The sequence below is a fragment of the Camellia sinensis genome, chromosome 6 (genome assembly GCF_055761805.1).
Source record: "Camellia sinensis isolate YWXY chromosome 6, ASM5576180v1, whole genome shotgun sequence".
Classification (NCBI taxonomy): domain Eukaryota; kingdom Viridiplantae; phylum Streptophyta; class Magnoliopsida; order Ericales; family Theaceae; genus Camellia; species Camellia sinensis.
Window position 1 is genome coordinate 170,440,187 of NC_138966.1, and position 14,150 is coordinate 170,454,336.

General features: G+C 33.5%; 1 protein-coding gene across 1 annotated transcript; it reads left to right on the forward strand.

Moving 5' to 3' along the window:
- Positions 1-1,907: 1,907 nt before the first annotated feature.
- Positions 1,908-8,162, forward strand: LOC114301210 (putative pectate lyase 8). Its single transcript, XM_028246140.2, has 7 exons — positions 1,908-2,194; positions 2,556-2,612; positions 3,494-3,565; positions 5,840-6,482; positions 6,580-6,683; positions 6,929-7,067; positions 7,223-8,162. The coding sequence occupies exons 1-7, from the start codon at positions 2,079-2,081 to the stop codon at positions 7,442-7,444; spliced, it is 1,353 nt and encodes a 450-aa protein (XP_028101941.2). The 5' UTR covers positions 1,908-2,078; the 3' UTR covers positions 7,445-8,162.
- Positions 8,163-14,150: the final 5,988 nt, after the last annotated feature.

Sequence of the window (14,150 nt, forward strand, 5' to 3'; positions counted from 1 at the left end):
TTTTTAAATTTCAACTTATTTTTTTTTTTTCAATTTTCATTTGATATTTATTGAATTTCTCTCTACTTCAATTTTTTAGAATTTATTTAATTTTCTCTTTCTATATTCTTGTATTCATCCTCAAATTTAAATTTGATTTTTTTTTTATTATTTATCTTTGTCTTATATTTACAGAATCCACTCTTGCTCTTGATTTTCAGTTGAGTTTATTTTTTTTTCAAAAATTTATCTAATTTCTCTTTCTATATTCATCTTCAAATTTAAACTTAATTTTTATTTATTTTTATTTTTTTAATCTTTATCTTATATTTATAGAATTCCACTCTTACACTTCCTTTTCAATTGTGTTTATTTGATTGAGTGTATTTCAAAAAAAATTAATTAGTCCTGCATATTTGTTTGTTTGGACGGATTGGATAGGGGGATTGAAATTCATCGGATTGTAATCCTAGGATTCATAGTCCTGAGACTATTTGATTGAATAGAATATGTATTCCATATTTGTTTAGTTATGAGATTAGATATCAGGAAATGACTATTTGGTTAAATATGATATGAATTCTATATTTGTTTGGAATATTATGGAGAATAATAAAGGCTCAAATGACTATTATATCATTTTCAATTATTTATTAAGTAATAGCAATATTAAACATATATTTAATATTTTAATTATTTTTAGCTAGATTAAATAAAATTTTATTTTATTTTATTTTTTACACAATTAAATAATTTATTTTTTAAAAATTAAATAAATTAAATATCAATAAAAATATATGTTATTTTTTTAATTAAAATTTTAAATAAATTTACTTAAAAAAATAATAATAATTAAATAATGAAATTAAATAACACATCTATTAAAATTTAAGTAATGAAATTATATAAAATATAAAAAAAAATTAAAATAAAACATCAATAAAATATCTATAAAAAATTATTTTAAAAAATTAAATAAATAAAATATCAATAAAAATTAAATAAAATTATTTTAGTTTTAAATTGAGACATTTAAATTTTATTGAATTTTACTACATATAATACATATTTAAATAGTAGAGGGTTAAAATGATCATTTCATTACCTAATCTCAAATCCTCTCATTTGTGTCCTACCCCCATGAGATACAATAGTGCAATACATTTGAGACTAATAGTTTGAAGTAAAAATTTTGAATCAAACAATGGACTATTAGTCTAAATAAATTATTAATCTAATCACATGGCTTAATCGTTTCAAAACAAACACCACCAATAATGTAATCACTCAAATATATTATTTAAATAATTATCTAAATTAATATTATAATATTTAATTAATTTTTAATATATTTAATATTATTTATCACATTTTATTATTTGGCCGTGTAGAACGCAGATTTTAACTATGCTATGTTATTTATTTATTTATTTTTTTTTTTGGGGTTTCAAAATCCGTTTGGTTGGCACTAATCCTCAATAAGCACCGCCGATAATTTCGGGGACCCCGGAAAACATTTTACACGGAATCTACAAATCCCATTTGAATATTTTTATCCCCACCACCCACAATTCGTTTCCTTCGGAATTTCCGTACTCCTCCTCTCTCTCTCTCTCTCTCTCTCTCTTCCCTCCGCTTCTGGTCGTACACACCAGTAATTAATGAACCTTCCTCGGTTAAAAGTTAGTTGCGTGTCATTACCGTAATTTCTTACACTTATAGGGGCAATACTAAAACCTTGCACGTGATACAACCCCAACGTCGCAACGTAGAGAGAGAGAGAGAGAGAGAGAGAGAGAGAGAATGTGAGACCAGTTAGTGGCAGTTAGTGAGGTGGTTAACTTTAGTGAAAAGGTTTAGCTAATGTTAACCTAACCAGGGTCAAATGTTTTTTCGTTAATTGTAACCTAACCATGGTCATACCGTTTGTCTATAGTTAACGGCCCGCTTAACGTTCTCTTTTTTAATTCGTCTATAAAGGGTTTACGAGGGAGCTTCGTCATTCTCTGCTTTTCTTCTTCCTCTTTCTTTCAGCTCCACTTAAAGAAACAAACTGAGGAGAGAGACATAGAGACAGAACCTAGAGAGAGAGAGAGGGAATGGGAATGGCAATGGCGGTCTCCACCAAGTGGGTTTCTCTGTGCTCGTTGCTTCTTCTTGCGCTCTTCGTCGGAGCTATGGCGAGAGTACCAAACGACGACGTCTCCGCCTCCGTGTATGTACACAATTCTTAGTATCAAACCCCCTTCTCTCTCTGTTTTCGGGGATTTTTTGAGTTAGAAATTCATTATTTTTTGTGACATTTTGGTTCTGAATTTGAATTCTCTCTGCATTTGTGGTGATTTTGGAGCGAAATCGATTTTGAATTACAGATTCGCTTTTCTGCATTTACTTTTATCGGCGCTTCCATTAAAAGTCCGCTTTGAGTGTTCGCTGTACATTTTCGTTTTTCTGAGACTCAGGACCACTCTGTTTCTCCAACCCTACGAAATTAGAGCATTGTAGAGAGAGAAAAAGGAGATTTTAATGGTGTTGAATTGACCTTAAACCTACACATTTGTTGATTCTATTTACAGGAATGTTGAAACAGAGAAGTTGCAGAGCTCGAACGACTCATCAATAGCGGCGACAAGGTCAGTACCACCACCGCTACTCTCTCACTAGACTCTGTACCACCTTAGCTTGTTCTCTAACGTTATTGCTTCCTTACATTTTCTTTAATTCACAGCCGTCCATTTCTGTGTCTCCACGAATCTTCCACTGTTAGATCTGTTGTTACCATACCATCCAAAACCCCCCGAACAATCTCAGCCGTTAAGATCCCATGTTCCTTTCGATCAGCACCGTATAATCTGTTATCTTGTTTATTCCTTCTTAATTTCCATAATTACCATGCAAAAGCAACTTAATAACTCGACCACTGTTCATAAACAAAACAATTTACAGGAGGTTAGTTCTGTCATTCACTCTGCGAGTACAATTTGGCGAAATTTCCCACCGACGATTCGATTCGCCGCCCCCCTCTCTCTAGAATTTTCTCTCTCTAGAATTAGCAGTTTTCGGTTGGTTTCGTATTTGCTTTTTCCATTTTCTCTCTCTCCAATCACTTTCTACGGTTTTAACGGTGCACGATTGGCGTGCCCTAGACCTTGAGCACTGTACTATCTCTCTCTCTCTCTCTACACAGTAGCCATTGCAGCGTACTTCGTGTCCAGTCCACCTTTATTTCCTCTACTCGCAGCTTTATTGGATAATTGTCGGTTCATGTGGTGTAAATTACTGTAATGACCCTGCTGCGAAGGTTTCTTTTGTGTTTACCCATAATGGGTTCACACTGTGGAATCAGCAGAAAGTGGTCTTGATTGTACAAATATTGTGTAGCGTACTAGCGTTGTCGGTTGATCAACGGCTCTGATGGTCAGAGTCTGTTTATTGATTCTGGGTTCAATTGATTTTTGTTCAGTTCTGGTTGATTTTTGGTTGTGGTGAATTTAATGGGTTCCTGTTGTTTTAGGTTGGAAGAGGTTGGAGCTTTGAATGAGCATGCAGTGGACAACCCAGAGGAGGTTGCCTCTATGGTTGAGATGTGGGTCACTCTCTCTCTCTCTCTCTCTCTCTCTCTCTCAAATTAATCTATGTTAATTAGATTACAGAACACATTACTGTAAAGCTATGGTATACATTGATAATGGTGGAGTTTTGATGGTTATGGTAGATTTTAGTCTGGTACTTTTCGCTTATCCTTCGTTTGATAAGATGGTTTAGTGTACTACAAATAAAATAGATTAAAAGTTAATAAGATATAATATTATATTTAAATTATAATTATAATTATTTTTTTTTCATAAAATTATAAAAAAAATTAAAAATTTATTCTAAATTGAACTTTTTTGTCAGATTAAAATAATCAAAAAATCAAAAAATTAAGTTAAAAAAATTCTTTCCAAACAAAGTCTTAGGCTATGTTTGGGATAATTTTTTTTTAGCTATTTTAGTCACAAAATGACAAAATAGACTAAAAAGTTAATAAAACAATAATGTCACATTCGAAGCATAATCATTTCATTTTTCTCTCATAAAAATAAAAAGAATCAAAAAGCCCATCTTAAACGAGATTTTTTAGCTCCAGACTTAGGCCTTGTTTGTCATAACCTAAAAAAATCCAGACTTAGGCCTTGTTTGTCATAACCTAAAAAAAATCAAAAAGTCAAAAAGTTACTATCCTATTTAAGTCATATCATCTTATTTAAGTCACATCACCTCTCTATCACATCACTTCAAACCCAATCCATACCCAACTCATATTTCATAAAAAGTCAAAAATTACATTTATTTAGATCATTATCCCAAACAACCCCTAAAGTAGTTAAAAAGCTTAAAAGTTAAAAAGCCAATCTATATCTCAAACGAAGACTTACTATATTTGAATATTTGACCCTACCAAACCGACACTGTCTTAAAACCTATTAACCCATATTTGTAGTTTTTATTTTTTTAAATTTTTTAATAAGATATAAAAAACAAATATAATGAAAATCTATTCTAAAATAAAGATCAACAAATAGTCATGTGATGGAAAAACATTCGAATGAATGAATGGAGGGTTGAATCATTAATTTTTTAATAAAGTATAAAGTTTCTTGCCGAAATATATTATTTTTGGTGTTTAATATTAAGTTGATGTTTATATATCATTGACTTTTTAATTAAGTACAAAGATTTTTGACCAAAAAAAACTATTCATATTGTTTAATGTTAGGTTGACGGCATATATACAAGTTTTGACACTTGCCAATTGGGGAATAGGGATATAATTCAATAGATTTTTTTAGCATATCAAAAGTTGTATTTTGAGGTGGAGAAAGCTTGTCAAAAATAAAGATTTGAATCTTTGTCCTTTCAATAAACTACAAAGGTTTTAATCAATTGAACTATCTCAACTGATTGGTAATTCAGCGCTTGCAGTAACAGGGTTGTCCAATTCTAAATTGCCTTTGTTTATCATATAGGTCTTTGCATTTTACATTGCAACTGTAAAGTCTACATTTTACTGTATTTATGTAGGTCTAATGCATGTGCACATGTAACAAAAAGTACCAGACTTGCCTAAACAGTATGATTTGTATGAGCAATCTAAGATATTATATGATCATATTCAATGCTAATTAAAGTATTTGGTGTTGTGTGCTTACCTTTCCTATCTTTTTCAAGTGACAGCTCCTCCCATGTGGTTGCTAAAGTAGCAAAAAGTACCTCCAACCCAACCTTGCTTCTGCCTGTCTCTATCCCAAAACTAAAATCCAACATGAAAATGACCAAATTACCCTTCCAAAATGACAAAACACACAATTCCGTTGTGCCATCCACACACAGATCACTAGAACAGGGTTTTTGACATTTTACAATGAAAGCGACAGGTATTTAAGAGGACAGAGGGAGGGAGAAAAATTACTTCCACCGACACACCATGGCAAATAGTCTTTCATTCTTATCCATGTATAACTTGCTAGGGTCAGTATGTGCATCTTTAATATTTACGAATTAGGGTTTGATTATGACTTGGTAATTTTTGCTATTTTGATACAATTTCAAATCACATCATAACCAAACTATATTGTCACGTTGAACTATAGCTTTATTTTTGCATCATTCGTCTTTTAGGAATGCACACCACAAAATTTCCCAACTTGTTCTAGGAAAACAAATAGGAAGAATAGTTCAATTCAATTCTATATATTTTGGACTTTATGACACTCAAAAATTATCATATTGTGAACCAGTGTATGCTTGTATTATGACATAAAATAGCTGCAAGTGACAATGATGTTAAACTCTATTGACAATCCTTTTGATTGAGCAGGAGCATTAAGAACAGCACCGAGAGGAGAAATTTGGGATATTTCTCATGTGGAACTGGCAATCCTATTGATGACTGCTGGCGTTGCGACCCTAACTGGCAGCAGAACCGCAAGCGCCTTGCTGACTGTGGCATTGGTTTTGGCCGGAATGCCATTGGGGGTCGCGATGGCCGCTTCTATGTTGTCACTGACCCAGGTGATGATGACCCTGTAAACCCCCGACCTGGCACTTTGCGCCACGCTGTCATTCAAGAAGAACCTCTCTGGATTGTGTTCAAGCGCGACATGGTGATACAACTGAAGCAAGAGCTCATCATGAACAGCTTCAAGACAATTGATGGCCGTGGAGCCAATGTCCACATTGCCAATGGAGCTTGCATTACAATCCAGTTCATTACCAATGTCATAATTCATGGTCTTCATATCCATGACTGCAAGCCCACAGGGAATGCCATGGTGAGGAGCTCACCGAGCCATTTTGGTTGGAGGACAATAGCTGATGGCGATGCTGTCTCCATTTTTGGGTCAAGCCATATATGGGTTGATCACAATTCACTCTCTAACTGTGCTGATGGCCTTGTTGATGCTGTCATGGGTTCAACCGCCATTACCATTTCCAACAACTACTTCACCCACCACAATGAGGTGGGTTCACTGCAAAATCCCTCTTTAATTCTGGTTTAACTTGGTTCTTTGTTTTTCTTGGAAACACTAATATCTGTTTTTTGTGTAATAAAAAAAGGTTATGCTGTTGGGTCATAGTGATTCCTATGTAAGAGACAAGCAGATGCAAGTCACTATTGCCTACAACCACTTTGGAGAGGGTCTTATCCAGAGAATGCCAAGGTAATATATTAATTGTACTTTTCATTTTCTATGGCATTGTTTAAATACAAATTTATCCAGGCATAAAAATTAGGTGATGGAACTACGTTTTCACAATCTGTAAGTTTATGAAAGCAATGGCAAAATCAGGGACTAAATTTCAGCTTTTCAAGTGAGGTTTTGCTGACAGATAGAAGAATTTGGTCTTTTATTTTGGATTTGTCTTCATTGCATCTGAGGTGAAAATGGTTTATGGAAAAATTCAGGTGTAGGCATGGGTATTTTCATGTGGTGAACAATGACTACACCCACTGGGAAATGTATGCCATTGGTGGAAGTGCTGAACCCACTATCAACAGCCAGGGTAACCGATACCTTGCTCCAACCAATCCATTTGCAAAGGAGGTATTGTTCAGCAAACATCCTAAGTCCTCACTTGCTGTGTCTTTCTTGTTCCCCATTTGTTTTCACCTCTCATGGATGAATGTGAAAAATTCACTTTCCATTGAAGTTGACATATTGGATTGTTCTAATTGTTGATGATTCGTTGGTTTGGGCAGGTGACAAAAAGGGTGGACACTGCTGCAAGTCAATGGAAGGGTTGGAATTGGAGATCGGAGGGTGACTTGTTGCTTAATGGGGCCTATTTCACTCCATCCGGGGCCGGTGCCTCAGCCAGCTATGCTAGAGCTTCAAGCCTTGGAGCCAAGTCTTCCTCCATGGTTGGCTCCATTACTTCTGGTGCCGGTGTTCTTGGCTGCCGCAGAGGCCACCAGTGCTAGCACTCAGTCAAATTATATCGAAAGAAGGAAAAGAGTCTATTTTTAATTTAATCTTTTTATTGAAAAAAAAATTATGGTTAGGCTTCCAATTTTACTATTACACAGCTCTGCTCCATATATCTATCTATATTCCACCATTGTTTCTCCCAGGTCCCATGTGTTTTCTTAATTTTGGCAAGTGTACATTTTTACACGAGTCATCATTTATCATGCAAAATTACCCTCATTCCACATTGTCCTTTCGCCATTGTTGCGCAACCTCGGCCTGCTTCAATTGAAAGAAACAATTGCCATTCTAGGAGCAGGTGCGGAAGCGTTGTCGGCTTCTTTCTTTCTTCCTTTACCTTGTTTTGTCAGTCTCTCAAACTCCTTCTAACCACCTTCTTTTGTCTTCTCATCTGCCCCTATCAGTCTTTTAGTCCTACATAATCATATTGTGTTGGGTTTTGGGTTATCTATTATAGGAACTGAATGATGGTTCTGAGAGTTGTTTTTCTTCTTGTGCTTTTCAGCTTTGTTGAGTCATATACAAGATATATATTGTGAATGTCAAACTCGAGTTATGAAAAACTTTGGTTATATATACAGAATGATGCATAGCAGTGTGGTCCTTTTTTACTTTTAATCCCCTTTATTTTTGGCTTTGTCATTGTCAATGGAAGCAAACTTGTCCTCTTGGTTGTGCAATGTGGCTAAATGTTATGAATCTATTACTAAATGCTCCCTCAGTTTTATTTTTTTACTTTCGCTTTTGTAATTATTATCTCATGTGCAAAACCAAAAACCAAAAATAAAAAATTTACTCAAATGATGGGTGTTAGTTTTCCTTGGGCCTACCCAAATGATGCAAAAGGGGCAAATGGCTTGAAAACTTTCCCAGTTAGAGAATTGTCTCAACTTTTACAATCTTCCAATTCCAAAAATGATGAGTGAGATCTGGAAGTAGCATAGGATACTAATTTTCACATTTCATACCATAATGATAAAATGGGTTGGGGATGAATCGTCAACCAGACATTTTAAGTTCAACTACTCATGGCATTGCGTTTGGTCTTAATTGATAAACGTGATTTGTAAAGTAACTGCGATTATTGAAGATTTACTCTGTAGGGATAGGTCGAATGTTATTTCTATGGAAGATCCTGGTAAGCATAAAAGGAGGGGTATACATGTCCTTCCACTACAATGAATAGAAAGAAGAAGAAAAAAATTTAAGGGTACCATCCCTTGGAACAGAGGTACCATATTACGTACTGATAGAAATAAGAAAGTCACATAGAGAACAACATAGCAAGAAAATGAAGTAGAAAATTATTGTTGAAAGTTGTATTTGTACCCAAATCAGGTGAGGATTTTGGGACCGCAGAGGAAATGAGATATGGAGTCTAGAGATTGTGTGTTGTTTGGACTACACAAATTTAATTGGAAGGTGACCCTGTTTATGGGGGTTGGTTGTTGTGACTTGTTGCACATGACAGTGAGTTTGGGGATGGAGGGATGGTTCGAAGAAAAAGAAAGGGCCGTTTGGTTTAGTTTTAAAATTATGATTTGAGTATGAAATTGTATTTTGAGTTTTGAATTTTGAATTTTTAAATGGGAAAATTATTGAAAACTTTCATTTTGGAGAGTTGTAGTCTACAAGTCCCATTTTAAAATTAATACACGTCCAAGTCCTATTTTTTTTTGTAATGTGATCCAAAGGATCCCATTATGTAATTATGGAATGGTTTTTCTGACTAATGTACCTTTTTTTTTTGTGGTTGAAACGTGTGGGTCATAAATAACGTGGGCACCCCTACATACGCTACTAAACCCAGAAAAAACTATAGTAAGCTTTTCCCAAACGTTACATACATCCACATCATAAATGTACTTTTTTCAAATGTTACATACACCCACATCATAAAAAAGCTATAATAAGCTTTTTCCAAACGTTACATACACCCACATCATAAATGTACTTTTCCCAAACATTACATACACCCATATCATAAAAAAATTATAGTAAACTTTTTTTAAACGTTACATACACCCATATCATAAATGTTTTCCTAAACGTTACATACACCCATATCATAAAAAAGCTATAATAAGCTTTTTCCAAACATTACATACACCCACATTATAAATGTTTTTCCAAACGTTATATGCACCCACGTCATAAAAAAGCTATAGTAAGCTTTTCCCAAACATTACATACACTCACATCATAAATGTTACATACACCCACATCATAAATGTTTTTCCAAACGTTACATACACCCACATCATAAAAAAACTATAGTAAGCTTTTTCCAAACGTTACATACACCCACATCATTCAAACATAATATCACCAAATCCAAAATAGTAAGTCCATGGGCAAAATTGTCCAGCTCCAAATAATGAGACCTTTGGGTGTACAAAATTAAATATGGGACTGATTATATTACAATCCCATCTTTTAGGATTTATGGGTCAATTCCCTTTTTAAATTATGATTTAAAAAGAGAAAATTTATTTAGTTATGAGTTTTGAAAATAATTTTGAGATGATTTGTAATTTTTTTATTTATTTTTATTAATTGATGTATAGAATGTGAGAGAATATGAGAGGAGAGATAAGAGAGAAAAAGTGATTGATTGATCGATTAATAACGGAAATGCTAGAGACCCCAGCATTTTGGCACCCCCAGCACCCTAGTGCCACATGGGAGGCTGCCAATGGCCAAAAACAAAGGAAAAAAAAAAAAAAAAAACAGTTTTTTCAACCAATCACAAAGGACCCCAGCACCCCCACTGGGGTCCCAAGCTTTATTCGATTAATAATACTCTATCCGTTCCAAAATATTAGTCCTTTAGAGCATCCACAATGGGATGGCTAAAATTATTTTTTAAAGTGTGTTATATGACAAAAAATGATAAAAGTGAGGCCTACAAATGTGTGTTAAGATATGTTAAGAGTTTGTTAATTTTAGAGAGTGAGTGATGGTGTAATGAATGTGTTAAGGTGCGTGTTAAGATGTGTGTTAAGTGTATATATATATAATAAATAAAATAAATAAATAGCTTTCAAACCTACAGCTCTTCTTCTCAGTTAAGAATATATATATATATATATATATATATATATATATGACCATGTTTTAACAATTTCTCACAACCCAATTCACAAGCTATGTTGAGAAACAGAGCTCTGTATTCACAAATGCATTCAGAGGCTAAAAACGAGCATGTTTCACCATGTTTCGTCTCTTTCAAACGAGATTCCGCACTTAGTATTTCTTTCTCAAATTGACACTGCAGCGATCGTCTCTCTCACAAACAAGATTTAGAGCTCCGTCTCTCTCTTTCAAACCAATGTAGAACAGCAAGGGTCCGGACGTTCGATCAGACGACCAGTGTCCTCCTCCTCTCTCCCTCTCTCTCTCTTTCTCTCTTGCGCGCGCGCGGGCGTGCGCACTGGCTAGTAGGCTCGCTACTGTTAGCAAACAAATTAACAACTGACACTAATACACCCCTTAGCAATTCCATTACAGCACAATACATTATTTTTAGCTGGCCAAAAATTGGCAGCTAACACTAACAAATACAATAATACATCCATTGTGGATGCTCTTATTCTATTTTTCATTGTTCCAAAATATTAGTCCATTTTCAAAAATCAAGGACTAAAATAATATGAATTTCCTATTTTGTCCTTCTTTAAAATTCATTAACAACACAAAAAGTATAATTATGACAATTGATATTTCCAAAAACATGTACAATCAAAGGATAATTTTGAAAAATTAATATTTTTAAAGTGCAATAATTGTAGTACCAAGAAAAATTAGATTTTACAAAATGAACTATTATTTTGAGACGGAAGGAGTAATAAAATAAAAAAAGAGAAGAGAAGAATTTTGAAAATAATTTTGAATTGTACTTTAAAAATATGTTTAGTTAACATGTTTTATCCAAACCATAATTTAAAAATAGAATTGAATTTTAAAAAATAAACCAAACGCTACCAAAGTGTTTGGTTGGGTGGTTGTGGGTATAGGGAAGAGTAATTTCGTAATTTTGTCTTTGCACTTATTGAAAGGGTATTTTTGACATTTGAAAACCTTAAAATGGAGTGTCTCTATTCACACACCACATTTTATTCCAAGGCAAACCATTACTCAAGGCACACCTATAATAATTTAATAAATTAATATTTTGCTCAATACACACTACAACCTTCTACCTTTACCCTCACTCACTCACTCACTCACACACCCCACCCAAAATCTATCCACAATCTTCCATCTCTACCCTCACTCACACACCTTACCCACCCATGATATTCCATCTCTCCCTCCATTATCTGGTCAAACGGTGAAGACCCATTTGCTGAATACACTTTTTTCCTCATCAAAGACGTCATCGTTGGTGCTCAACACAGTTGGAAACAACTCACATTGGAGATACAGTAGGCGAGTTCTCATTTGGCTCAGATTTTAGGGTCTTAGGTAGTTTTTTTCATTGCCATGAAGTTTGTATGCGCATGATTGAGTTTCCGAACTGTTCGACACTGGAATTTCGAACCCCAAACCATGGTTTTAAAAATCGGATCGGACCGACAGGTTCAACCGGTTGAACCGCTGACCGGTCAAGGTTCCGGTCCGGGTACACCCACTAAACCGATCGTAGTAGAAAACCGGCCTATTTTGAGAGAACAGGAAAAATCGGCGGTTGAACCGCCGAACCGGTTCCGGTTCACCGGGTTTTAAAAATGAATTTTTTGTATTTTTTTTATTCTTTCTTTCTTTCTTTCTTATTTTATATATATATATATATATATATATATATATATATATAATATAATAAAAATTTAATTGGAAACTCTCTTTTAAGGGTCTTCTCTTGTGAGAAATCCCATTGAGAGCTTGAAATTATTGTGAAAGCTTCTATCTATTTATAAGAAAAAAATTCTTCCAAAAAAATTCAAGAAATCTATGTGGGATTTAATCAAATTTATTGGAGGGAAACTTAAAATTTTGATATCCCTCCAAATTTTTTGCTCTTCTTTCAATCAAATTATTTGAATTAAAATCATATGGAGGAAATATTGAATATTTGATTTCTTCTTCCAAAATTAAAATGAATAATATTTTTAAATATATTTTTATATTTTTTAATAAAAAAAGTATTAAGAAAAATATTTAAGATTATTAAAATTTTTAATTTATAATTTTATTACTTATATTTTTATTTGAATATAATTTAAATATATTTATGATGTCACGGTTCGATTCCGGTTCAACCCGACGGTTGAACCGATGACCCGTCCACCCGATCATTTTTCTGGTTCACTCACCGGTCCGATTTTTAAAACATTTCCCCAAACATATGTTCGGTCAATTTCTGTCGAACAATATAGAGTTCGACACTTGACTTTCGAACAAGAATAGTTTGTCCGGTTCATTTCTGTCGAACAAGAGTAGTTTGTCCAATCCATTTCTTTCGAACAAGAGTAGTTTGTCCGGTCCTTTATAGTAATTATATAAATGGTGTGTATCATACCTTGTCCATTATAGTCATTTCACCTAAGGTTAAAATTGTAATAAAAAAATAAATTAATTAATGGTGTACCTTGAAAAGAAAGGTGATGTATAAATAGAGTCACCCCTTAAAATGGTAAAATCAACCGCATGTGTTTCTATATACACCTTAAAATCTTCTCTCTAAAACCTTTCCTTTATGGCAATTTTGGATCGAAAATTTGTGACAAAAAAAAAGAAAAAAGAAAAAAGAAAAGAAGAAAAGTGAATGTGACAAAAAATTAATTTATCTTTTTCCTTTCCATTTCATCTTCCTCTGCAAATTCATCATCAAATCCCATATCCAAATACAATCTATAGGATTTGTTCGTTAAGAACCAAAGCTAGCATAGGGATCAGTCTAGCAAAATGTTTTTTTTTTTTTGGGATGTATTTAATGGCATCTGAAATTATGAATTTCTTCTATCAACACCTGTAACAGATAAATAACAAGGGGAAACTTGCGCATATTGTTTTAAAAAAAAAAAGTAGCGGATAATTTCAAAAAGTCATGCTACATCCCTAACCTATTCACTTACTCTGTAACGCTAAACTCTTACGAATCAAAGAAGTGTTTTTGAGGGAAATTTTTGTAGGAATGAATCATTTTCCTTTCAAAAACCGCACAAGATGACCTCATGTTTGTCAAACTGAATAGATTCGTATAATTATCCATAAATTATTTTATCCACAAAATTGCGTAATTCCTCCTTTCTTTTAACTTTGAAAATATCATTAGAAACTATCAAGAAATTGACGTTCTGAATCAATTAATGAAGTTCATTTTTTCAAAAATAAAAGCACCAAATGGCTAACCAAAGACACAGCCAACTTCATAGCCACAATTTTCACATGGCATGTGAGGAAAATGGGACCCTTAATGCATGTGAGGCATTCCTCTCCAATTTCAGACAATGTGAGGGTCATTTCAATGCCCATTTCCCTATAACCACATGTATAGCTCAACAAATATATCACCAATATTATAAACTCAAAAAAAGTAATCAAAAAATTATCAAGAAAAATGAGTCAATGGTCTATAAGCATTGTAAGTGTGATTCACATCCCACTAATTTTAAATCTACACCACACTTATTTTCAGAATAAGATTCAGAGTACATTTTCATTATTACCAAATATATTGCATGTATTGTGTGTGTA

What these genes read in the sequence shown, in the direction of transcription:
- LOC114301210 (XM_028246140.2), top strand. Translation starts at nt 2,079, where the DNA reads ATGGGAATGGCAATGGCGGTCTCCACCAAGTGGGTTTCTCTGTGCTCG. An exon ending in GACGACGTCTCCGCCTCCGT is followed by an intron (nt 2,195 to 2,555) that starts GTATGTACACAA and finishes TTCTATTTACAG; the next exon opens with GAATGTTGAAACAGAGAAGT. An exon ending in CCAATCCATTTGCAAAGGAG is followed by an intron (nt 7,068 to 7,222) that starts GTATTGTTCAGC and finishes TGGTTTGGGCAG; the next exon opens with GTGACAAAAAGGGTGGACAC.